This window comes from Bos taurus, chromosome 12, assembly GCF_002263795.3.
Source record: "Bos taurus isolate L1 Dominette 01449 registration number 42190680 breed Hereford chromosome 12, ARS-UCD2.0, whole genome shotgun sequence".
NCBI classification, from domain to species: domain Eukaryota; kingdom Metazoa; phylum Chordata; class Mammalia; order Artiodactyla; family Bovidae; genus Bos; species Bos taurus.
The window spans coordinates 87031965-87058543 of record NC_037339.1 but is presented as its reverse complement, the minus strand read 5'-3'; the positions used below and the strand labels follow the sequence as shown (position 1 = coordinate 87058543).

Sequence of the window (26579 nt, the reverse complement as noted above, 5' to 3'; positions counted from 1 at the left end):
TGAGAGATGGTTTACCTTCTTTATTTCACTTTGCATTACTATTTTGTAGATTCAGAAAACATCTGTTGCAAAACTGTGCAATCCAATCTCTTAAGGCAAGTATCCATTCCTAAATGCAGAGATGGGGTCCGGATGCATGTTGAGAAACTGGAAATGTTTAAGACAAGGATGAGAGGAAAGACTTACTCTAAGACAAAGGGGAACTGGGACTAGTCTGGAATCATGTACTGTGGTCTGACATAGACGTCTCTAACATCATGTCACTTTCATTCATTTCAATTTCAAAGGTTTCTTCCAAGGAAGGTCTGGAATCTGGGGTTTTCCTTGAGGTTTCTAGTGGTGCAAGCCCTGCTTCTTCCACAGTCTGTTTTTCTACTTCAAATTCCCTGAAATCCCACGGAGGTGAAATAATGTTTTTTAATGTCTTCATTGTATGCACATCGAAATCATAACATTTTAGTTTGTCTTTGATATCTGCTCCTAAAAAGACAGACACACCACAGTAAGAACAACACAGAAAATCCCATGTGTCATTTCCAGCAATACATAACACTGCTCTATCATTTGGGTCACATGTCCTTGTAAGAGCACATGCATAGCTAACGAAAATGTTCCCATGTCTCTCTGCCCCACGGGTCTTTATGATGAAGGCACACTATGGGGAAGGCTCCCAGAAGCACAGGCAGGCTCAGCTCCAGGGCTTCAGCAGCCGCCTCCTACCCTCAAAGGAGTCAGCACCAACAGGAGCCTGTGGGCAGGACCTCCTCAGCAGCTGCAGATGGAGAACTCCTGGCTGGCACTTGGCCAGAGTACAGTCACAAGTCCCAGGCCCAGAGAAACACACTGATTTTCCACAAATCAAAATTGTAAGAATAATGGATGGGCCACGGAGAGGCCCAGCTCTATCAGGGCTTCCCAGGTGGCACTACTGGTAAAGAATCTGCCTGCCAATGCAGGGGAACCAAGAGACGCTGGCTCAATCCCCAGGTGGGGAAGATCCCCTGGAGGAGGAAATGGCAACCCACTCCAGTATTCTTGCCTGGAAAACCCCACGGACAGAGAAGCATGGCAGGTAGCTCCATGGGGTCACAAAGAGGCGGACACGACTAAAGTGTCTTATCACAGGTTCAACTATTCTGACGTGAACAACTTGACAGTTTTACAGGCTTCAAACTAATAGCTTTCAGTAACAGATGTCTTGACAGATAACACACAAGTCTGCTAAAGATAAAAACAGCACAGCATGGCAGTTACAGTTAATAACACCCTTTTACATATTCAGAAGTTGCTGAGAGTTTACCTTGTAAGTTCTCATTTCAAGAAAAAAATGTTTCTGTGTTGTGACAGATGTTAACTAGACCTACTGTGGTGGTGGTTTTACAATGCAGATATTAAATCATTATGCTGTACACCCGAATGTAACGTAACATTATATGTTCAATAAAATAACATGTAATGAACCACCTTAGCAATCTCCTTTTGTAAGACCTCTACGAGGGCAGGCAAACATCCATTCTAGTACTGGGTCTCCAGACATTTTTTAATAGTTTTCATTCATGCATTTATTCTGGGCTGTGCTGGGTCTGCACTGCTGCACAGGCTCTTCTCTGGTTGTGGAGGGCGTGCCTCTCACCGCAGCGGCTGCTCCTGTGGCGGACCACGGGCTCTGGGAGCGCAGGCTTCAGTAGTCGCGTCTCCCATGCTCTGCTAGAGCGCCAGCTCAGTCGTTGCAAACGGGCTTAGGGGCTCCAAATGAATAAACTACCCGTGGCATGTGGGACCTTCCTGGATCAGGGATTGAACCCGTGACTCACTGTGATGAAAAGAATGTGATAGAAATGGTTTTGTGCAAACTGTAGCCTACAGGGGGCCCTGAAACTTTAGTTCTTCTGCCTCAGGCCCTGAGACCACCATGCTATAAAGAAGCCTGGGGTAAAGACCCACGGAGGGGCCCAGCTCTATCAGTGGTTCCCCTGTGCATGATACCATCCTAGACCGCCAGCCCTGCCAAGTGAAAGCCCAGCACACAAGTCACCACCCAACCTGAGGGCTGTGGGAAACGGCATGCCTCTGCTGGCCAGAGCTGCGCACTGGGCAACAGGCCTGTTTAACTTCAGCAAACGTGTTGTTAAACGGTTTACCAAAGAGTCTGACCTATTTATAATCCAGCAATAACAACATGCGAGAGTCCCAGCTGCTCTGCGCCGTCGCCAACCCCAGGTACTACCAGTACTTGTTTCTTCTTGCCGTTCTGGCAGGTTATAGAGATGCCTCATCATGGCTTTTATCCACTCTCCTGGTAAGTAATGACACCGAGCACCTTCATTTGCTTGTTAATTCTCTGAATATCCTCTTTGGTGAAACTCCTGTTCAAGTATTTTGCCCATTTTTGATGACACTTTTTCTTACTGTAGGATTATGTGTAGGATTTTTTGCATATAGACAAGCTCCTTGATGAATGTATATGTTGTAAGGGACCTCTCTTGGTCTCTAGTGTGCCTGTTTGCCCTCAAGTTTTTAATTTTATTGAAGCCTACTTTAACACTTTTTCCCCTTAGGCTTTTACATCCTGTTAGAGAAGTCTTCGCCCCCCAAGATCTCAGGAAGCAACCTCACTGCAGCATTCTTTCCTTTACAGTGTTCCTGACTAAGGGCCACAACTCCACACCAACTTACCTCTGCAGTTCTTGCTGTTGTTCACTCAGTCGTGTCCAACTCCTTGTGACCCACGAACCGAAGCCAGGCTTCTCTGTCCATCACTGTTTCCCTGAGTCTCCTCAAACTCATGTCCACTGAGTAAGTGATGCCATCCAAGCATCTCATCCTCTGTCACCCCCTTCTCCTCTTGCCCTAAATTCTTCCCAGCATCAGGGTCTTTTCCAACAACTCCATACCAACTTACCTTATGACTTGCTAATCATTTATAAAAATTTGAAAAATTACATAGCATTGAAATGTGAACATAAGGCAATTTAACAGTCCACTGAAGTGCCAAGATTAACATGCTATACTCTGCATTGTAAAACAGTAAAGCATTTACTTATTAGAAAAACCCCTCAAGATTTCTCAGTTATGCAGATAGACTGACTCTTGTGTATCACCCATGTTCTAAATGGCATTTTGCATAAAGCGAGTACTTGACTTTACAGTGAATGGATACATAGAAAGTGAATATAGCAAGTACTTGACTTTACAGTGAACGGATACACAGAAAGTGAAAGTGAAAGCAAGTCAAAGTGAAGTCGCTCAGTCCTGCCGACTCTTTGCAACCCCAGGGACTGCAGCCCACCAGGCTCCTCCGTCCATGGGATTTTCCAGGCAAGAATACTGGAGTGGGTTGCCATTTCCTTCTCCTGGGTTGGGGATCTTCCCAACCCAGGGACTGAACCCAGGTCTCCCGCACTGCGGGCAGACAGACGCTTTACCCTCTGAGCCACTAGGGAAGCCATGAATCATTAATCCCCACATGCTCTTCCATTGAAATAAATGGAGTTTCTTGATACTACTATAGCAAGAATGATCAGACAAATAAACTTAGAATTTATATGAGAATCTGAGACACCTAAACAGAGATATACAACGATCTAAGATATGGACTACAACATCAATAAGAACAATTATAATCTTACCAATATAAGCTTCAGAATCACCAATGTACATTTCAATGCAATGACCAAGCATTGTAACAGAAAATGTATCATCTCGCCTAAGACCAAGGGCCTGCAGAGAAGATTCAGCCTGGTTATTACAAGAAAATCTGTTTCTTTCTGATTGACTTAAAGCGTTGCCATGGATCTCATTTCTAAATATTCCAGGGAACTCAGGATAGCAGTGAAAGGAGGTTGTTATACAGACAACATGAGTGGCTATCGTAACTGCTGAAACTGGATGATGGGTATGTAGCGTGTCATTACACTATTCAATCTTTTATGTTTGAAATGCTGCCCTCCAGAAGGATTTTTACAAAGCCCACGAAACCTTCTGTATTAATTAAAACACAGAAAAGAAATACGTTATGTAACACTTAAATATAGACATTTGAAAGGTCACAAAAACCAGAAAACTTGCTTAGTCCACACTCCTGCTCAACAAGTATCTGGTCATCTCGGTGGTACTTCAGGACTTCATCTTCCCTGAAATCTCTAACCAACCCTTGCAAACCCAGTTACAAATCTATCATTCACTAATGTAACTTTGAAATGTTGTATTTTCTCATATTTTATCTTTTTCTCCAAATACAGTTATTTCATCAATTTGAAGACCCACGTTTTTTCAAATTCTAGCATCTGAACTTTGGAAGTCTTTCAACAGGTGGCTTCTTATTACTGCTGTCAGCTGGTCTCACTGTGGTGAGCACGCCTGTGTCAGCAGTGTGGGCCTGGCGGCCACATGAGTAATACAGACTAGACCACATACCACCTGAAGAATGCCCAAAGGAAGCAATGAGTTGTGGGCATTATCCAGAAACGTTCTGGTACACTTTCTGGCAGAGCCAGTGCCACTAGCTGGGAAACACCTGAGTGGGGAATGTGTACTGGCATGTGGACACAATTTTGGGGAAAACAGGAATATTGATCACTTGGTACAAAAGTGACTTAGAACCAAACTCTGAACGTGAAGAACTGAATATCCTAACAATTTCACTTATATCTTCTTTTATGTAGATAACAGAGTGCTCCCTGACAAAAATCTATGCCCTAGTATGTCCAAAAGAGAACTTTTTCTAAGCAAACAAAAAAACCAAAGTGACAGGAAAGACTTAAAGTTTAAATGGCAGCATAAGTTTTGATATAATCTTTTTGCTTTCTAATTACTAACGGTGGCTTAGATTTGATGAAATACTGCATATGGATTAAGGAGAGAGCCTGTTCCAATGACGAATGCAGCAGTTCTGCTCATGTTGGGCAATTACTTTTAAGTCATAAATAGAAAGACTGGACTTCCCAAAGGGCTCCCTAGACGTGCACCCAGCTCAGCTGCGCTGACAGATACTCAGGTAAGGCTCACATCTGAGAACTGTACGACAACTCATACACTTTTCTCTGCAAAGAAAAGAGTAAAATCCAAGGTTGCCTGAAGAATTTTAAAACGTACATTTTAAATTGCACTTCTCTGAAATAAGAAAACATTGCCTAGAAAAGATGTTTCAAACAAGTGGTAACTCTCAATCAGATTTAAAGTTCTTGGTACAAACGAAAGACGTACGGTGTGGAAATAGTCCACAGCGTTCTCAAAGTTGCCCATCAGACTGTGAATATAGCCGATGGCGGAGTAGGTGGATGCGTTCTGAGGGATTAACACCAGGGCCTGCCGGTGGTAGTCCAAGGCCTCAGCATACTTCCTATGAGGAGGGAGAACAGAAGAGAGAAGCAGTCAGTGGGTACAGCGGGTTTTCCCGGATGGGCACACACAGAAACACCTCCCTATATTACAGTCATGGTCTACGTGGCAATGCCCCTCACATCCACTGTGTATCCACTTCAGTCTGTCTCCCAGCCGAGTGCAGACAGTTCCACAGGGCCACCAGTTGAATCCCACCCTTGACTCTTGGGCCTAGCCCTGGCCCCATCACGCAGCAAGGCCTCTGTTAGGTGAAGGCAAGCTTCCCATGCCAGGGGTGGTTAAAAGAACTAAATGGTTTTGCTTTAAGGTCCACAGGAGTCATCTGGAGTAGCATTTTCCCAAATTTTCTAGAATACTTGCTCTATAGAAACCCTGGTGACAAAAGGTTTCGTGCACGATAATGTTTGGGAAACGCTGCAGTTCATCATGCATAGTAAAGACTGCAAGATATCCTGAAAAACCTGCTAACTTCTGAGTAACTTCAAGGTTATCAAACTTATTTAACCAAAGAGTCTCTTTCTCAATTATGATCTAATATCATACCAGTTATCACTCTGTGAAACTGGCATCTAGAGGAAAGCAGTGGATTAGGATACGAATATGGCTTTAATTAGGTGCTACTGTCCTAATTCTTCTAAAGTAATTTTGAACAGTTAAGCATTTAATCCAAGAATACAGAAGTTATTACTATTCTCAATATATTTCTAAAATAAAATTATACTAACAAAGGTAATAAAAACATTTCTTCAGTTGCTTGCTATATCTGAAGAACCAAGTACAAGAAAACTAAAGGATCTCAAAAATATGGAAATAGAAAAAAAAATTATGGAAACAGCTACACAAAATTAAGTAAAATTTTAGTCACAAAGAAAATTTCTGAAAAATGCTTTACTTCACTTACTTAAGTTTTCTGCACACATGGCCCAAGTTGTTCAACAAAGGTTCCCATTTGTCAACTGTCACCTAAAACAAAGCACATCAGACCACGACTCACAAGCGGCTCCGCCCTGCCCATCCGCACGGCAGGACCTCGCTTGTCTGCGGGTATCCCCTGGTGCTCCCACAGCACTGAGCCAGGGTTAGTGGCTCCTCCATCTTTCCCACTGGAGGACACTTTCTGAGGTTCATTTTATCAGCACAATTTTGTCAAAGAGCCCATCTATGCCTCAAATGTTCAAATTCTGTACCTCCAGCCCAGAATTCTCCATCTGCCTAGTACATGTTTCTACTTAGAAATCTCACAAGCACTTCAAATCCAACAAGTCATATGCTAACCTTATCCTCTCTCCCGTCATCCCAGCTCAGTAACATCACCCCTCTGAGTGCCCCACTCACGTCCATGCCATCCCCGACCCAACCCCTCCAGGAACCACCTGCTTATCAGACTCCTCCCAGAGCTCCACCCCACCACTGACAAGTCTTGTCTGACCATGCCGCCCCTATGAGAGCTGCTCCTGTCCCACCACCATCTCAAGATGAGGTGCAAACTCTCACGTCCTTTCAAGGCCCCTGGAGACCCACATTTCGCCCTCCTGCCCTGTTTCTTGACGTTCTCTGTGAACTCAAAACCCAAGCCATACTGAAGTTTTGCACATTCCCTTTGCAATACCTGAAATGCCCTGCTCCCTACTTCTGCCTGGCCAGCCGTCCACCCTTTAGGACTGAAGTGCATTTCCTTGAACCCAGAAGGCCATCCTGACCCACCCACTAGTCTGTGTCGGTTCCTTTATTTCCTCAATCACAGCCCTTCCTGCGCACTGCACTGTTACTGCCAATTTATATCTGCACTGATCTAAGAGCAGGCAATATCGGGCCAGTTCTCTGTTGCCTACCAGCTCAGAGCTCAGGACACAGCTGACAGGCAGCCGTGAGTCAGGACCAAGTGAATCAGCAGACCTGACCACACCCTCTAACTCCCCTGAGCCCAGCTCTGGGAGGCACTGCCCACGTCAAAGAAACAAATCCTCTATGATTCTTAGGCGCAAACTACTTTCCTGCGGCTACTCTTGACATCTGCAACAAAGTCACACAGTTATCTTTGCCTCCTCATAAAACTTTTTAATGGGTACTTGGAAAGTTTAATAGTACTGTGCTTTTGCATTTAAACCATTACTTTAAATATCTGCAAGAACCCAAAGTGCCTTCAAATCATCAAAGTTATAATTTCAATTTCAACTGTGCTTTGCAACAGTGCATGTCAAACTTCTCTGTGCATGAGAATCGCCTGGAAGTCTTGCTAAAACTGCAGATTCTGGTTTGGCAGACACAAGGTTCTGCGCGTCTAACAAGCTCCCAACTGATGCCAATGCACCGCTCCAGCCTGAGTGGCAAGATCCTAAGGTATTCAACACTTTGAAAATGGGCAGGGTCACAAGTGCAGCCCTGTGTTAACAGAAACACATACATCATCCAGACCACCCGGGACTGAACTGCGGACGACCCGCTTATACACAAACGTGCAGACACACAGAATACGGTGTTCTTAAGTTCATGTGACAAGAGGCCAAAGTAAGCAAGGCTGTGTCTACAGGGACAAGTAAGCTGTCACCGGGTAGGGAGCCCAGGGGAGCTCTGTCTGTCTCCTCAGTAAAAAGAAACTGACAGCTGAGGAAGATGTGTGTTGTGGGTAAGTGTTCCTGTGGGCCGGAACAGAATGACACGGGAAGTGGTAACAGAACAGAATACGACAACATGGGTGTGAATAAAAAGAATCAGGACACAAAGAGCAACAACATGCAAACCTCTGACCTACAGAAGTGCACAGGGCCCAAAGCTGCCACGTTTAATGTAGTATCAGTGTTCACATCCGAGAGAGCTGGAAGCACAAAATCACGCATCTCCCAGGAACCAGAGCCTGGTTACAGATCTGAACATATCTTAAATACCAGGTAGGGAAGAACAACAACAGGTCTAATCTTAATTACACCTGGCCCTGTTCCTGCAGAAAGGGGACCTGTTGCTACAGGTACCCGTTCATCAAAAAGAAAGGACAAGTCAGACATGACAGTGCCCACCCCCTTCCGGGATCATCACATACTCTCCCCACTGAACAATCATCAAATGCATTCCAATTACGCCCACAGATCAAAACTAGAGCCTCCGAAGAAGCAGACAGCCAACTGCCCTCTCACACTCTTTTTTCACCACGTACCAGGATAAGTCAAATACTGACACACATCTGCGATGATAAATATTAGGCTAATACATACTAGGCAAGACAGATACTATTTTCTTCACTCAATACTAAACATATTTATGAGTGTGTCTGTATTTACAGATATTATATAGAATACCTCATTCCCAATTGCTTTAATTTTTTCCAAAGCATCGAGAAACCATTTTTCTGCTGTTTTCCATCTAAAATAGAGGGGAGGGAAAAAGTTGTAGTTTATTCAAAATTAGCACATATAAACATTTTAAAAATATGTGAATTATCTTCTTCTAATAATAAAAATGAGATAAACATGTGTAATTAGTTTTTTAAAATTCAAGGGAGACAAATGATTACTTTTATGGCATTACCTTCACAAGAGCTCAGTACTTGGGAGATAGAGCGTATTCTCATTACTCTCAGTAATCAGCTTCTACAAAGACTGTGAACAGCACTTTCGCCAACACGGAACCACCGCTCCCGGTGGGAGAACCACGCCCTCTGCTCGCAGGTTCACCAGCTGCTCAGAGCACCTGTTTCCACACGCTGCAGTGTGGCACCATCTTACTTAATGCACACTGCTGGTTCACGAACACTGAACTCACAGCAAAAGCACTGTGACTGCCGCCTGCACAGAGCTCGTCTAACCCCACACTCTATTCAAGGCATGTCTCGGCCCTCCTGCACTTAGGACACGAGCGGCACTCCGGCATTCTGCTTGGGGGTCATGTTAAACTGTGAAATAACCAAGAAAAGCACAAGCGGGAGGGGGGCGGCGGAGGGGCCCAAAATAGACTCCAACTAAACTGACTGTATGAAATCATCACTACACATTATTTTAAGAGGCTCCAAACTCATAAAGACTAGATAACCCAGTTCTTAGAATACACACCAATGCCACAAAGAACACTACACTGGTACTAATTTACTGGTTTAAAATGTACGCGTAGTTTAGTGTAAAGGATCACAGGCAGTTCTTTCGGTGTGACACCGAACTGCCTGTTCTGTAAACATCCAGAGCAACAGCAAGCCTCAGCCACTGACCAGGAAACTCAGAGGCTGGGCCAACCTAATTGGTTAACTTTTGGATTAACTGATAACTGAAAGGGAAACATTTTTGTTTCAAAATTGTGAGAAATCTTTCTCAAATGTATGAATCCAATTCCTGGTCAACAAAGAGATGACAAGGGATTCTGCAGTGCCTCCAGGCCACCCTGTAGTGTCCAGGCCTGGACCTAAGAGCTTGTGCCAGCCCACAGTGAAGGGGATCAAAACCCGGGTGTAGTATTTTTAAAGACTTCCAAGGTAATGATTGCTATTTCTTTTTAACTGTCCACCTCCTTCTAAAATAAGACATCTATTAAGAGTCACTGGCCAGTTAAGGTTAAACTCTAGTGATCAAGGTTTTGCTCTGTTTACAAAAAGGAACAAAAGGGCTCCCATGGGTACTTACTCTCCATTTTGAAATGCAACCACTCCAACCTCGTGCATAACAAAAGGGTCTTCTGGCGCGATGCTTAGAGCTTGGCCAAAGAATCTTTCAGCCAATTTTGAGTTATTGGTCAATCCATATTCTAATCCAATATAAAGCATTGGCAAGTGACACCTAAAAGTATTGGAAAAGTTCACATATTCAACACTCACAACTTTAGAATTCATATTTTCAAACCCTGTCTGCAAAATTACTTTTACATACCAAAAAGAGCACTTAGCTTTTTTCTAACACTTCATTTACTAATATTTAATGAGTATCTAATAAGCTTTTAGAATAATCAGCTGCCACTTCTAGAATCTATCAGCAACCTATTTACCCATATTTTCCATTATTCTACAGTAAAAAGACAGAAACAAAACCCTTGTAAAGCACAAGGGCAGGTCCCATGTGTTCGCATCCATGCCCCCAGCCAAGACTATGTTCCTCTCACTGACTCAGCAACACAGACCCCTCATGGTTGTGCTCAGTCCCCGCTCCCACTATGGAACCAGCCCCGCCCTCAAGTGGACTTCCACTGCATCGGTTATTAGCAGTTCTTCGCTAAAGAGCTTGGAATACGTCATGTTCCATTCTCATAGCCTCTGACTAGGCAGAGGAACTAATTTCCTTGAACTTTATCTCTTCATGCTGTCAGACAGTGGTCACAGTAAGAGGACCCTTCCCTGAAGGTGGTCGGACAGTGTCAGTGGGCACCGACCGCCCGGGCTCCACTCCAGAGTCACGGCTGAAGTTACAACCGCGCTGCCTACAGAAGTGCCACCAAGAGCCTCCACACATACACATGCAGGAGTATCGGGCAATCACTGACCCCAGACAGGAATTCAAATCCACATAAAAAACAGAGCACCAATAAAGGTGATTACATTTCACCTTTCTTCTCTTGACTGACAGGCCTAACGTATACAGGACTGTAATGTTTACCGTTAACAGCACCAATGAGGTGGAGGGAGCAAAAGCTGCCTGGGAGTAAGGAAGCACGGCTGACAGTGTCTGAGGAAAAGCACGCGACACCGAGCGCGTCTGCAGTGAGAAAGTACGGAACCCTGGAGCAAGGAAGAGACAGCAGACAGCACTGGAGTAAGGACACGTGGAGTAAGGAGTCGTGAAGCAAGAAGCAACGTGTCCTGGAATAAGCAAGTGACACTGGACAGTACCTTGGAGTGAGGAAGTACTGAGTCCTGGAGTAAGACAGCAACACCAGAGAGTACCTCAAATTCACAGGAACAAATGAAGAGAACTTGGAACAGTAAAAAAAGGTCGATGTAACAAACAACACAAATATACACCTGCTCTCCTTCTCACAGCTTCTTTGAAAAACTTTACACACTGAAACCATTACAACAACGGATAACAGAGAATCTGCTGTTTGCAGATCTGCCCAACCAGAAATACTAACGGGAGTCCTCAGGCTGAAAAAAAAGACACTTAGACAGTAACTCAAATCCAAAGGGAAAAACAATTTGGACAAAATAACCACATAGGTAAGGATAAGACAGTATAAATGTATTTCTGGTTGCAGCTCTTCTTGAACTTGACCTACTGAAATTAAGTTGGTGTCATAAAGTAAGAAACACATTTGGTTTTGTCCCTGGTTGCTGGCACAGACCTCCTAAAAGCCTGGGGAGTCCCTGAGTGAGAGGTGTGTCCTTTGTCATGTACAACAAGCCCCTCCTGATTACACCCAATTTACATTAATGGGGACTCAGAGCGAGGCTGGTCACCAGAAGACCAGGTGCTGAGAGGACTGGAACTTTCAGCCCCATGCACAGACTTCCTGGTAGGGAGGCTGAAGGCTAAACTCTGGAAACACTCCTGACTGCAAGATCCCAAGAGCTTCCGAGCTGGTGACCACAGCACGGTCCTGAGAGAGCTGGAGGCTGCGTGCACTCCTACCCACGGACCGTGCACTGCCCTTCTCTTCCATTTGGCTCCTTCTGAGTTGTATCATTTATAATAAACAAAACACTTCCCTGAATTCTGTGAGTCATTCCAGCAAATAATCAGACCCGAGGAGGAGCTGTGGGAACCCCTGATTTACAGCCAGTCAGTCAGAAGGACAAGTGACCCAGGACCAGCGTGAGAACTGAACTGACTTGTAGGACTCCACAGGTGTCTGGAGAATCAGAGAACTGGCTGTTAGTGTTGGAAAGTACTCTAGTCAGTAGTCGGTATTAATCCAAAGTAGATTGTTTAAGATGTTCATTGTAACCCCCCAAGATAATGACTAAAACCTCAAAAAATGTACTATATGAAAAAAACAGAATTAAAGTGGTAATTACAAAGGATCTAACCAAAGAAAGAGTAAGGAGAAATAGAAGAAAAAAACATGTAACATATTAAAAAACAGAGCAAAATGGCAAGCCTAAATCCTACCTTATTACTAATTATATTATACACAAACGGATAAAACTCCAACAAAAGGCAAGAAATCGGCAGAATCAATAATAGAACCATGTTCCAACTATTTGCTGTCTACAAGTGACACACTTTAGATTCAAAAGACTCAAGTTGAAACTGAAAAGACTGAAAGAGATACACCATGCAGGTAACAACCAAAATAAGCAGGAATGGCTACACTAAACATTAGATAAAACAAACTCAGACAAAATCTGTTACTAGAAACAACCAAGGATGTTTCACAAAGATAAAAGGCTAAATCCATCAAGAATCTAACAGTAGAGACCCCAAAGCTAGTAGTAAAAACTGCCAGAATTGGAGGGAAAAAGACAATTCAACAGAACAGTTGGAGACTTCAATAAGGATATCAGCTGCCATTTGAAAACATGCTTTACACCACTTCATGGGCATGCAGGACCCACCCGTTTTGGCTAACCAACGGAAATATGAAGAAGGTATCTGCTTTTATGGGATCTGCTTTTATGGGAAAGAAACTTTCCACGACTTCAGCTTATTAAAGGTTTCACAGGAACACTCTACTTGTGACAAGGAGAAACCCACACCCACTTGCAATCATGAATGAAATCACAAGGTGGAGAACCGACAAGAGAAGCCATGAACAACACTGTGGCCCGGCAGGACTCAGGGCAGTGAGCAGCGCGCTGGCGGGAGTGGGGCTCTCGGACACGGGAGGACTGCTATGGAGTGTCCTCTAAGACAGACACGCTAGGTTGTAAAGAACCTCAAGAAACCTAAAACACTGAAATCACAGAGTATGATCTTCAATCATTGGAATTAGAAATAACTGAAGGAAATGTTGGAAATTCACAAATATCTGGTAATTATACAACACTCTTAAATAACCAATGGCTCAAGAAGTCATAAAGAAAATTTTAACAGATGTATGCAATTTCAAACAATTAACCAAACACAGAGTAAGCTAAGGGAATACAAAGCTATTCTGATGAAGAAGTAAAACGGAGAGGAAAATAATGCTTATCCTGATGAAGTAATGTGAAAATTTAATTTAAAAAGTGCTCGACTGGGAAACATTACAAGTGTTAAATCATATAATTAATTATTGGTTTTGACTCTTGATCAGTAACTAAGAAGTAACTGTTACTTGTTAGTAGTAACTATTCTGGGTTTGTGAGCACCCACAAGAGCAAAATAAAACTAGCAGACTCTAGCATTTGCTCGGAAGAAACAACCCACACCAAGTTATTATTTGCTGCAGTTTGCCAGACTGACACATTAGGGGCACGTGCGGACACTGAGCCAAGCTTCAGCAAAGCACTGGAAAGCATCTGGCAGTCGTGGTCAACAGGATGGACTGGGTACGAGAACCATTTAGGTGGGTCAGTAACTGGTTGAACAACTGTAATCTGGAGGACTGTACCAGTAATATGTCAGGATCATAGACTGATGTATGTCTCCCCCAAACCCATACCTTAGGCCCCATGCTGGCCTCCAGTGACTACACTCAGAGAGAGGGCCTATGAGGAAATAATAAAGGTCAGATGAGGGTGTAAAGGTGGGGCCCCAACACAGCAGGGCTAGTATCCTACGAGGGACGGCAGACCGAGTTCCCTATGAGGACAGAGTGAGAAGGCAGCCGCCCAAAGGCCAGGACGAGCGCCCTCACCAGGAACCAAACCGGCCAGCCAGCCTCCGAGACGGGAGAAACCTGACTTCTTTTGTTTAAACCACTGTCTGTGGTCTCTGTTATGGCAGCCTGAAAGACTAGGATTCTCAGGGAGCTGTGTCTTTTATAATAGTGTCATGGACAGCTACTTAGATATCAAAGTCATACACAGAAAATGTAATACACTTAAAAAAGCTGGGACCCTAAATAATATAGATGCAGAACTGAGTGCCAGTAAATCAAACCTAACAAATGCAATTCAAGCAACAAGGTAAGGTAGCTAACTTGCACTGAGTGCTTTCTGTGTGTCAGAAACTGATCCCAGTCTGTAACTAGAATTTTCTCCATTACTCCTCAGTCAGCCTAGGCCTAAGTGTTGCTGTTGCTCCTATTTCTCAGGAGGTGAGTAACTGGCCAAGATCAGCAGGCACCCTGGCACTCCCACCACCTCCCCATCAGAGGTAAGGCTGTGGTCAGCAGCAGCAGCAGCCCACACGAGAGAACGGGGCAAAGTGAAACCAGTGCAGACCTAAAAAGAGTCAACAGGAAGAACAGCAGTACTCTGCTCCGCAAAGCAACATACTGTTAGGGCTCAGTTAGTATCAAGACATTTAACACGGACATGAATTCACAGCCCTGGCAGGCTCAGTCCTGAATCTGAATCATGAAAGAAGCCACAAAGACACCTTCTGCACAGCAGCAGGATACGAGCAGCCTCCCGGCTCACGGCCTGGCCACTGCTGTATGAGCACATGAGACAGCTTCCGCCCTCCTCCGCTCCCTCAGCCAGCGTGAGCGCGCCCCTCTGTGCCGGTCAGGATAAACTACTAGGCAAAGTCACGCCAGCTGTCTTCCCTCTCGCCCCCATAGCTACTTCACAAGCGTAAGCTACTAACGAGACACACTACGCTTTAGCAACCCAGTGGCCGAGACGGTGATAACGAAATCCCACTTGCTGCATCAGCCTGTCCCGCGCACCCTTTCATCAGCTGCGCTGCGGTGAAGTAGGCGGCCATCGCTTGGTCATGCTCACTCTCGACTGCGAACGAATGCCCGTACGCGATCCATGCCGGCCCGTAGGTCTTCTCCAGCGTCGTAGCTTTGCTAAAAGATGAAATTTCATTCATGTGTGTAATGTTTAAAGTTGTTAGGTTAATTTTATGGAACTTGACTATTTCAAGGACATCCGAATTATGTTAATGAAAGCTGTCAATGTATTAAACACTAATGTAACACTGTGTTAATTCACTTGAAATAAAATAATGCTTAATAGTACAAGCAAAATTTCAAGTAATTTTAGGAGAGGTCCACAACTTCCTAGGTATATAGTGGAACCCATTAGCGTTCTGCATAGACTTTATAAACATTACTTGACCCAGGAGCTTCATTTCAAAGTGGAGGAGATAACCAGCGGCAGAAGCAACCTTTTAATGAAGGCCTGCTATGCACCATCTAACCCTGGTAACTTTCAGGGTTATTTATGTTTTAAGGGTTAAGTATATCGAGGATGGAAAGATTAAGTGACAGCCTACAGATGGTTCGATGGACAGGACTACATAGTTTTACAGTCTTCAACTAGGTGACCCACAATGAGCAATAAAGACAGCATATCACAAAACATGAAAAATATAAAGGACGAGATTCCCACTTTCTTAGCGTTTTATTTTCTAAGATTTCTTTTACCCAGATGCTCCCTGTTTCACAAAGAATTCATCACTGAATAAGCGCAGTAAATCAAAGCAGCACAGCCCAAGAGAACTGCTGTAACACGAATCATCCTGCTCCCAAAAACACAAGCACGTGTCCCTGAAGTGCTTAACACTCAGCAAACCGAGCGCTCTCCCTAGCGCAGGCTCCTCTCCTGTCACCTCAGCTTCTTAACAGTCCTGGCACACAGATGCATCACTCCCCATTTCACAGCAGAGGGAGGATCAGGGGAATGAACTCTCCCAAGGAATCATACCTAGTAAGTGGCAGCATGGGGTCTAGCAATCAAAGCTGGGTCCAAAGTTTATGAACTTTACCACAGTTCCGTTTTCTATTCCGTTCACATGGAGGAAGTCACAGGTATTACTAGAGCTTTTTCTGTACTTGAGTAATTGAATAACACTGGTTAAGCAGCTGGACTGGGCTGCATGGAACTCCTCAAGCTAATACCACAGCAGATCCTTAGGTAAACCTGTTCACTTTGCCAAGCATTCTGATTTTAAGTATTTTTTATTTATTTATTGAGGCTGCACAGCGTGGCATGTGCGATCTCAGTTCCTACACCCCGCGTTGAACATGTGCCCTTGTAGTGGAAGCAGAGTCTTAACCGCTGGACCACCAGGCACGTCCCCAGGAATACTGTCCTACAGTCACATTTAGTGACCCTGACCTCGGAGTTTCATGTAATTTCACAATTTAAAAAGTCCTCATAGTAAGAGGTTAATACTATCTCTGTAAATAACAAACTCCCAAAATATTTCATATTATTCCCTATTCATATTTATTCTCATTTATAAATAAAAATTTAAATACATCATAAGCCCCTTGAAGACAAGGTCTATACCACTGACTACTTTTATCTCCCCTTCCCTCTACAGCATCTTATAAAGAGCAGGGAACACAATGGATACAACTGAATAAAATCTGGAGAAAACACCTTCTTTCATACTGCTTTTAAAGTACTACAGGTTACTATATTAAGGCAGATGACGAAGAAATTACTTCCTGTAGGTTCACTACTACAGAGGGAGGAAGACAATAAGTTCATACCTGAGATATCTTCTGGCATGTTCATTTTTATGACCAACCATGAGATAATAGCATCCCACTGCAAACCAAGACACCTAAAAAGTTTAAAATGCACCATGACCAAAGGCACATAACCTTGCACTGGGAATCAGCAACAAGTCAGATGTCCCGCACACACTCATTCACGACAGAACCTTCTCTACACAGGCTGTCTACGAAAGGTCCCGGGTGAGGAGAGACCAGACTCTTGACAGCTGCTGCTCCAGGTGCCTCCCACCGTGTTCCTGCAGCATCTGAAGCACGAGGCCCCGGCTTGGGTCTACAGACTCCACCTCGTTAGCTAACTTCTCCTGCACTGACTTCTCCACTTTATAAACGGTTTCCACTATGGGGTGCAGATTCTTCTCAGAGATTTAAACCCTGACTCCTGACTTTTGTCTTTAAGCACATAGTTTCTGATTCCATTTTCAATTTCTATGTTTTTGTTCTGATCCATGGCAGTTTGGAAGACACAATGATTCACTCAGTGCATAATTCAGTAAGTTATCATACATGCAACGGGAGAAATACCAAGCTGGTATTAACATTGCTTATGAGAGATATACGGCTTTCACTTTTAGTATTTACTTTTTCTGTATGTTAAATATTTTAAAATGATAAGCATATATTATTCCTATAATCATAAAAAATAAAGATTTTTAAGTTATATACTAAAAAAATACTTTTGTGATTTGAAAAAGTGAACACTGCTTCTAATGATCATAACCATTAGAAGATTCTGCTCCAACAACTTAAAATAAAACATCTGTATCAACTTAAATTTAGCCTCTATCTAAACACTAGTTAAGTATTTTCTTAAAGTAAGAAAAAATTACTATAAGGAAAAAAAGTTTATATTTACTTACAGGATTACTAGGATATAAATCCACCAATTTATGAGAAAGATAGAAAAGTTCTACATTAGAGAAAAAGAAAAAAAAAATAAAATTATTCATAGCAAATGGAATTTTAAGATATGAGTTTCCCCCAGTTACAACTCTTTACAACGATATACACTGTGTTCTCGCAGCAGTGATTTTATACTTTTCTTTCTTCCTAGACACAAAATTCATTTACCTGATGCAACACAGAAACTCCACGAGCAGTCACTGGCTGTCATTTACTCCCCACCCCACACCTGGTACTAAGTGGGCAGGCAGCACTCAGAGGGCCTAGAAGCCTGGACAAGCAGCACATGACAGAGCACTTCACGTGCTTGGCTTGCTTCAAAGGGCCTCGCCTGTCTTAAAGCCCACGTCTCTTACTCCAGGGGCCTATCACAGACCATCTCAACCACCCACAACCAGGTTGGCTGACCAAACTCTCCAGTTTATCGCATCAGCAAGGTGAGTTCCTCCTGAGTGACACAAAGACCAGGGTGGCTAGAGCGCCTGCACCCCCAGCAACTTGCAGGAGACGCGATGCTGCAGGTCTACGGATGGTACTTGGAGCAGCAAGCCTAGAGCTGAAGTGCCTGGCTACCCTTCTTGACAGAGCTGATCATTCAGTTTAAAAGATTTAAGGGCAAATATAGTCCAAACTCTAAATGTTTCTGAAATGTTAAAATATGGAAAACATTAAAACTCTGCCCCCTTACAATTTCTAAAGTTACTGACTCTTGCCATATCAGCTTTCTTATGGATTTTACAAGAAAAAGAAAAAGCCAAACCGCCACCCAACACTCTAAAGTTATGACATCTTGGAACACAAATTACATTTAAAAAAGGAAGCAGAAAGTAGGGATAAAGGAAGCGTGTCCTGCTGCCATGACGAGACAGACCACTGGTCAGTCTGACGGGCACTTCTTCCCCTAGCTGTCACCTGCAATTGCAATTACCCAGGACTCGAGAGAGAAAATTTCCAGTTACAGAATATTTTTGTTATAAAAATTCTTAGTTTTAAAATAGTCTTACCATTTGCTTTATTCAGCTCTACAAGTGTTCCTATATGTACAGGTAAACAATTCGCATGGAAAGGATCTTTTTCCATCACTCTGAAAGTTAAAGCAGCACATTATGTATGTAGGTACAAACAGTTTGTAACAGCACTCATTACAATTAGCTATGTTTATTTAAACAGTCATTTCCACATTACACACAATACTGTGGGTTGTAATACATTTTTAGTTTCTTAACTCCATTATCCTCAGACTATCTTAGTTAAGGCAATGATTAGGTTATAAATTAAAGTGAAAACCCTGATTTATTCAGAAGTAATAAACATAAACATCACTACAAACATTTACTTTAAATTAACAAATATAATTTAAGTGGTCTATTTAGAAGGATCAAAAATGATATGAAATATTAAATGAATCCTACTTGTCAATTAAAATCTTTGTGAATTCAAGTCTTTTAAGCAGCCCCAGAGGCAAATGTGAACTATGTACAGAGAAGAACTGACGGTGGGGCAGGAGGCTTGGCAAGCGAGCCTGACGCTCAGTCCCTGTGGGGTTTTATTCGTCTCTACTGCAACAAAGAATCGACTTTATAAAGCACGTGCCAGGATGGGATTCCCAAACTTGCACATTATCGCTGGGGATGGACACGGACACTCCCGAGTTAATGACACGAAGCAACAAATGTGCGCACGCCTCTGTCTGTAGACTGCTCTTCTGAGCCAACACCCGCTCTGCAAAGGCGCACCCATCAGTCGACATCATTCAGAAAGCATATCCCACAAACTGCTCATGTAAAGCGGGCTATACTCTACGTTCCTGCACAAAAGTAAGTGGATGTACTTACACAGAAGTCAGCTTGTAGCACATTTTAAAATCACAGTTATAATAATGTCTTTCAGCTAAAGACACGACCACATCCAGATTCTCCTGCAAACCATCTACAGACGCAGGGATGACAGTTTCACTAGGCTTATTATACTGAAACAGAGGAACGCAAACATGGCTCAGTGGGAAGCACGGAAGGCACACTCAACCTGACCCGAGTGTTTCAACGTCTAACACACGACAGGTGCGACACTCTCGAACTTCCAACTGCAAGTGTTACCAACACTCCTTTCACAAGTCTGATTCTCTTCTCACTTTTATCACAGAATTCCATGGTAGGAAGTATTTTACAAAGCAGAAGTACAGGAAACATAAGAAAAAACCCTCATTTTCACACATCATCCCATTATCTAACAGTTTCATCTTTTAAAAGTAAGAGTTGTAGAGTATGAGAGAGTCATTGATTTAGAAACTAACATTATTAAAAAGTTGGCAGGAAAAGAAAAAAAAGATAAAAGTAAGAGTTGTTCCTGGGAGAAAGACATATTTTTGAAAGCTTTGTTAGGAATCATATTATTTAAAATAACCTATGTGTATTCCTGCAAATGTGCTAAACTAATAAAAATTAATGTTTAAATTCTTAACCCATAAAATAGAGACCAAATTTAAAGAAAGAAATATGATACTTATATAGAGCAAATACTAACTTGATATTTTAATTTACCTTTTTCAACTTGTTCTCAAACAGAAAACGTAGCAATTCCTGTTCTTCAGTGCAGAGCTTGCTAAGAGGTAGTGAGTCAAGAAGTTCTTTTTCTAAAAAATATTAACAAAAAAAGAATGTCCCCAGTAATTACGGTGAAAAAAATCAGCAACAAAAATTATTCTTCTATAACTCTTGGTCTAAGCATACAGAAGTCAAAAGAAAACAAGATCAAATGTACTACAGAAAACTAAGACCCAGGTGATGAGAACCATGCAACAGCTGTGCGCGAACCTTCAGGCAACTCTAGTCACCCTCAGGCTCGAGCGTCACCCCCAACCTCAGCACGACGGACTCTGCGGGGACAATCTCTGCCGTGCTGACTGTCCTCTGCCCTCTACCCACAGGATTCCACAGGCAACCTCCAACCCCCACCCTGACCTGCCCCCAAGCTGAGACAGTCAGACTCTCCCCAGACACTGCCGAATGTCCTCCAGGGGACAAAACCACAGGCTGAGAGCTCATCAGGCCAAAATATGTCTGAGTCCCGTTGACACATCTCCACCTTCTCTGCTTCTCTCGTTCAGGCACCTCGCACCACTGGCCACACACTCGGTCAATGGCTCTCAGCCCGTGCGTCACCTTAGAACCACCTGATGCCAGGCTCCCACCACGGATTCTGACTTGACTGGTCAGGAATCGGGACCTGCACACTGAATATTTGTCAAACTCCTCGGGGTTTAAAGTGCAGCCGTGTTGGGAATCACTGAATCAGACCCTGAATTCTTACACAACCTCAAGTCATCAAGAGGCTGACTGCAAGAAGTACTTCCCAATACTGTATTTTGCAAAATGCTTCACGTCTGAAGACATGAAGGAAGCGAACAGGTTTATTTAAAACCTGTACATAGCCTGCTATTGAGTCTATAAGTTTCAGAAAAACAAACAATATTAATTGTGCTAAACATAAAAACACCTGGGTTTCCAAACCTTCTTGGGCTGTCAACATATGGTGGGACGTTAACAGATCAAATGCTTCAAAGCAATACACGTCAAGCTTCAAAGCTTCTTTATAGCTATAGGTAGCGAGGGTTCGGTTGTCTAGAGCATCATAGATTTTTCCTCGTAAAAGACAAATGGAACTCTTTATCTGTTGGAAAAATAAGTCGCATACTAAGTCAATACTACTGAAAGTAATTTTGATCAAAAATCATATGCGGTCCGAAGGCGAAGACTTTTTTTTTAACATCTAAAAGGATTCACTCCATCTCAGTGTCAGACACAATACACATTAACAGAAACATAAAACAAAGTAAAACTGCTGGCACCTACCTTCCCGAGGCTCCCTCACGTCAACAAACCTTTATGACTCGGTTATGTGTCGATGCTACTTTGTTCATACTTGTTCTGCCTCCAAGACGGCAGAACAGCTCACAGAGCACACACACGCCGAGTCAACATGAAGACAGCCTGACGGTGCGTCTCAGGGACGAACCTGAGGAAGCACTAGAGAACTGGCAGCAGCGCAGCACGGGTCAGGAGCTTGGCCTTCGGGACCCGGAGAGAGGCGAGCTCCAGTCCCAGCTGTGATGCTCCCAAGTGACCTTGGACCATGCTCCAGCTGCTCACGCCTCAGTCCCCCTCCCCATCTAACTCACAGGCGCTGTAAGGGTCGGAGGTGGTACCATCCAGAGGCAGCACACGGTAAGCAGCTCACACAGTAGCCACCTTACTACTACCAGTAACAAAAGGATGGAGAAACCAGATTTATGTTCTAGATTTGAACCTCAAAAAACAAATAAGTGAGCTTAAAGGTTGTCCAGAGATGCCATTAGGCTTCTCAGGTGGCTTAAATAAACTGCCTGCCAATGCAGGAGACGGGGGCTCTATTCCTGGGTGGGGAAGACCCCCTGGAGAAGGAAACAGCAACCCACTCCAGTCATCTTGCCTGGAAAATTCCCTGGACAGAGAAGCCTGATGGACTACAGTCCACGGGGTCGCAAAAGACAGGACACAACTGAGCGCCTGAGCACACATGCATGCAGAGACGCCACTAACTGGAAATGGGATGAAGGAGAATCATCATAAAATCACAATTAAAAACAGTAGAGGACATTATGGGAGAATCTTAGACCTATGCAGTATCTGTGAGTTATTAAAAAAACATAAACTCAATAAAATACTGCATTAAAAATAAATTATGCATTTCTTAGCAGTTAATGTATAAGACGTCCAAAAGTAATAATCCTCAACTCGCTCATCAATGCATTTCCTCACACAAAAAACAATGTGTTTCTTCAAAAAAAAAAAAAAAAAACCTAAGAATGTTTAGTATTCCTACCACTATATGGTGAAGAGCAGAGTAACCAAGTTCCTGCACAGATATGTTACAAAGAGTAACTGGGATATGAAGGAATTGGTGGCTAACAGCTAAGTGATATAGGGTCTCTTGCTGAAATTTAAAAAAAAAAAGTTCTCAAAGTGATTATGGTAAGGATTGTACAGCTCAGTAAATATACTAAAACCCAATGTACTATGCACTTCTGAAGAATGAACTGCATGTTATGTGAATTACATTTCAAGACAGTTGTTTAAAAAAAGAATAACAGTCCAGATTAGTAATCTGGCTGTGAATGTTATCTATTACATTACATTATATAATCTCTGCCAGCAGGAATTTGCGATTTCAGGCAGGTATGAAGTACACAAACTGAAATACAGAAAATAACACAAATAGTAACATCAAACCACTTCCTGGAAAGAACGAGGTTTCTTGCTGCTGCTGCTAAGTCACTTCGTCAAACACAGTTAAGAAGGGAAAAGTGGGAAGGAATTTAAAACATCAAAGTTGAAAAGAAAGACCTTAAGTTTGCCTATTTCAGATTCAAGCATCTGAGGACACAATTACAACTTCTAATGGCTCAGAAATGTCTTAAAATCTTTTCGGGTTGGGAAAATCAAGTAAGTTGGCAACCCAACTATTTTAAGACGATCATACTGAAGTAAAAGAAGGTGATTTATATTTGCCCTCTCCTGTGGGCAATTCTTACTGATGTCACTGAAACTTCTTACTGTATTACTTACTGAGGACTGTGACATTTCCCAGTCACTGGAGGGGTCTTTCAAGCCACTTTCATCCTTCAAACATTTCTCAAACAGCCGTTTGTTGATCGGCTCCTCCATGTCAAGAATATCAAGAGCCTGCTGATGTTCTTTCGCAGCAAACTATATAAAAAACAGACACAGCCTTTGTCACTTATGACTTCTGATACTAGATAAACACAGTCACTGAAGATTTTAAAAGGTCATGAATACTGTACCCACTCATTACTTAAATTTAAAATTTAAAGTAGAATTTTCTTCATGCACATCAGCTTTTAGTAAATGGAGAATCAGTATACTGAATTCTCACTCTCATGTGAGGGATACAAAGATTCACAGCATTAAACCTTTACCAAATAACCAGAGCAATACTTACATGGCATCTAGCTGCAAGGTAGCGACATGCTTCGTACAACTAGAAAAGAAATTAATCTATCAAAAAAGTGATCAAGATAACATGCATCTTCGATCGAAAAAAAGTATAACAAAAAAGAGATCAAAGTTATTTTCAAGATTCCTCTTCTACTCTCACAGAGAAAAAAAGTCTTTTTAACTCATATTCATCATGAACCTACTGTTTGCCAAGCACCAAGGATTCAAAAAGGAATAAGGACTTGCCTCAAGGAGGTTGTAACAAGGGAGACATAAGTACAGCACATAGTTTCTTTTATAAGCTATGAAAGAATCGCATGAAAAAATACTAGCCAGTTGAATAAGGAAACCCCCTCCGGGGGAGAAGGTAACTTGGGAGTTGGTCAGCATCCCAGCACTGAGTGTGAGCAGCTGTCACCCGTCTCAGGAGCTGCGAGCAGCGAGCATGACTGGACACACACTCCACGCACTGACGGTGGTGGTGGCTACGTGACAACTGGAGAGAAATCACAAAACACCTGGGGGGGCGTCCATGACTGCATCTGACTTTATGAGTTAAAGTCGCTCAGTCCTGTCCAACTCTTTGCAACCCCATGGACTATACAGTCCATGGAATCCTCTAGGCCAGAATACTGGAGTGGGTAGCCTTTCCCTTCTCCAGGGCAATCTTCCCAACCCAGGGATTGAACTCAGGTCTCCTGCATTGCAGGTGGATTCGTTACCAGCTGAGCCACTAGGGAATCCTGTAGGTACTAGGAAAGCACTGAGAAAGCGCTGAGTGGTACTGTGAGAGATGTAATCAGATCTGTTTTAGGAAGACCACCCTGTGAGAGTTTAAAGGATGAACTGGAGACAAGGAAAGGGGTGTGGGAAAGATGTTACTGAACAAAAGAGAGAGGCTAAAACAACAGACAAATTACAGGCCTGATGTGCAGAGTGGTAATCAGACAGAAAGGAACAGCCAATACTTTCAGAGCTATTTAGAAAAGTGTCAAAACTTAGTGACTGGATGGGGGGTGGGGGTGGCAGGAGGGAAAAACAAAGTGACCTGAGTTAGGAATAAGAGCATTTCTCTTTGACTTTCCTGGCGATTCCAACGCAAGGGACATGGGTTCCATCCCTGTTCAGGGAACTAAGCTTCCGCATGCCTCATGCTGAGACCAAAAAGAAACATGAAAAGAAACACAAGAAATTTCTCTTTACATTTCATAAGAGAAACTGAATCCTTTAAAATATTCTTCAAAGTATGTTCACATAAAAAGAACATATACCTAAAATACTAACCTAACAACATTTTTAACACCTTTGGACTCACTCACTTTGTCCAGTTTCCGAGACCGAAGTGCATGAGCCGCCCTGTGATACTGGGCTGTCAGGTAAAGACACTGGGCCAACCAGTAAATGTCCCGGGGGTCCTCTGGAGGGAAAGTCACATAAAGGGTCAAAGGTGCGAGGTGAAGTAGAAAGTTCTTTTAAGGATAGAGAACTCAGAAAAATAGAATTTGTCACTTACCATGAGAGAGTGAAGCTACTTTATCTGCCCAAAACAGAGCACTCTGATACTGTTGCTGCATCATAAAAAGAAAAAGCAGTAATTACCCTGTTCTTTCAACAGTTTTACACAGATAGCTAGTATTACTAGAAGGTTTTAATGCTATATAACACACCAACATCTCAATACAGTATTTTTTTTAATGTATAGTATCAATCATATCTCTGTATTCTATCGCAGGTGAGTTTTAGTTCCGTGGAAGACTGTTGACATACAATTTAAGAAGGCAGATTTTTTAAAAAATTTGTACTTTGCAGAAGTACCTCAGCAGGTATTTAAGGACGTGGCTGATTAAGTGATCGCCAGCGAGGCTCTCAGTCTTTGCCTCAGGCCTCCTAGATGCGAACCTGGAACTCCGCTGCCAGTCAATGTGGGAGGAGGGATGCTCTGGCAGGGTCACAGATCTGCCCAACCTTAGTGCCTGGAAGGCTGAAAGCAGGCCTGTCCCCTTCCTCGCCCAGAGGCAGAGGAAAAGTGCTCCGGAAGAATTTGGTTAACTCATCTGACTTAAGGCAAACCAAAATACAGCGTTCTGAATGTTGCAAACAACCAGCAACAATATTTCACATTCAACTCCTAACAGTTCACACTGAACAGGCTTTTCTCTCCCCTTCTTGGTTTCCAATTATTGGGACCACATATATTTTACAAAGACTAGGTGACATCGTAGACTAAAGGGATGCTGCTGATTCTGGAAATACGTCTTTCCTTAAACACTGATGCTCATTCAAGCGAAGGGAAGGGAGAGGAGGTGTAGTTAACACGAACTTTTTAAAGTACTGATTTTGACATTAGAAGTGTGTCTTTATCATTATTCACTTAAACTTGCCCAAATAAGGACAACCAAGCTTTAAACGTTTTCTATTTACTAGCGAAGTTCACAGGCCACCCCTCGACTTGCGCTCAGTAGGAAGCGTGTGCTGAACTGGCCGGACCGGGCTCGGGGTCGCCGAGCCCGGCGCCCAGCGCTCCCCGGCCTGCCGGCCGCAGAGGGCCGGCGCTCGACGCTCCCTCCAGGGCTCCGGCCCGAACCAAAGCCCAGGGCCGCATGGCCGCGCGCCGCCAGGACCGCGTCTCCAGAGCCCCGCCCGCGTCCCCGGCCGACCCCACCTGGTCCAGGTACTGCCGGACACGCTTCCGCAGCCGCTCCAGGTTCATGGCTGCGGGGCCGAGCCCGGCGCGCTCGCCGCGTCCCGCTGCCCACTAGGCAGACCTGGGCCCGCGCCCGGCGCCCGCGCCAACGCCACTGGACCGCGCGCGGAGCCCGAGAACTTCCGCTCCCGGCTGGCCCCGCCCCGGAAGCCCTGTGCAAAGGAGTC

At 43.5% G+C, this 26579-nt stretch overlaps 1 protein-coding gene and 1 non-coding gene across 3 annotated transcripts; both read right to left on the bottom strand.

Moving 5' to 3' along the window:
- Window positions 1-26534, bottom strand: CDC16 (cell division cycle 16). Of its 2 annotated transcripts, NM_001192990.1 has the most exons (18): window positions 26371-26534; window positions 25222-25276; window positions 25028-25125; window positions 23713-23751; window positions 23319-23459; window positions 21225-21384; window positions 20256-20347; window positions 19551-19684; window positions 18720-18799; window positions 17673-17722; window positions 16789-16862; window positions 15010-15135; window positions 9948-10100; window positions 8637-8700; window positions 6245-6306; window positions 5206-5341; window positions 3630-3720; window positions 1-480 (listed from the first exon to the last, which is right to left on the bottom strand). In NM_001192990.1, the coding sequence occupies exons 1-18, from the start codon at window positions 26416-26418 to the stop codon at window positions 221-223; spliced, it is 1863 nt and encodes a 620-aa protein (NP_001179919.1). In that variant the 5' UTR covers window positions 26419-26534; the 3' UTR covers window positions 1-220. The 2 variants fall into 2 exon arrangements, with proteins under 2 accessions (NP_001179919.1, XP_024855726.1); XM_024999958.2 differs by lacking the exon at window positions 25028-25125 and having other exon boundaries at window positions 6-480; window positions 26371-26509.
- MIR2303 (microRNA mir-2303) lies at window positions 19408-19486 on the bottom strand. The gene has a single exon (NR_031116.1). It is a non-coding gene; the product is annotated as a microRNA mir-2303 (primary transcript).
- Window positions 26535-26579: the final 45 nt, after the last annotated feature.

Excerpts from the sequence above, each read along its gene's own strand:
- CDC16 (NM_001192990.1), bottom strand. The coding sequence starts at position 26,418 with ATGAACCTGGAGCGGCTGCGGAAGCGTGTCCGGCAGTACCTGGACCAG. Across the intron at positions 25,277-26,370 it reads TCCGGCAGTACCTGGACCAG|CAACAGTATCAGAGTGCTCT; the intron begins GTGGGGTCGGCC and ends TTTATGATGCAG. Across the intron at positions 16,863-17,672 it reads ATTTATATCCTAGTAATCCT|GTGTCTTGGTTTGCAGTGGG; the intron begins GTAAGTAAATAT and ends TAAACTTTTTAG.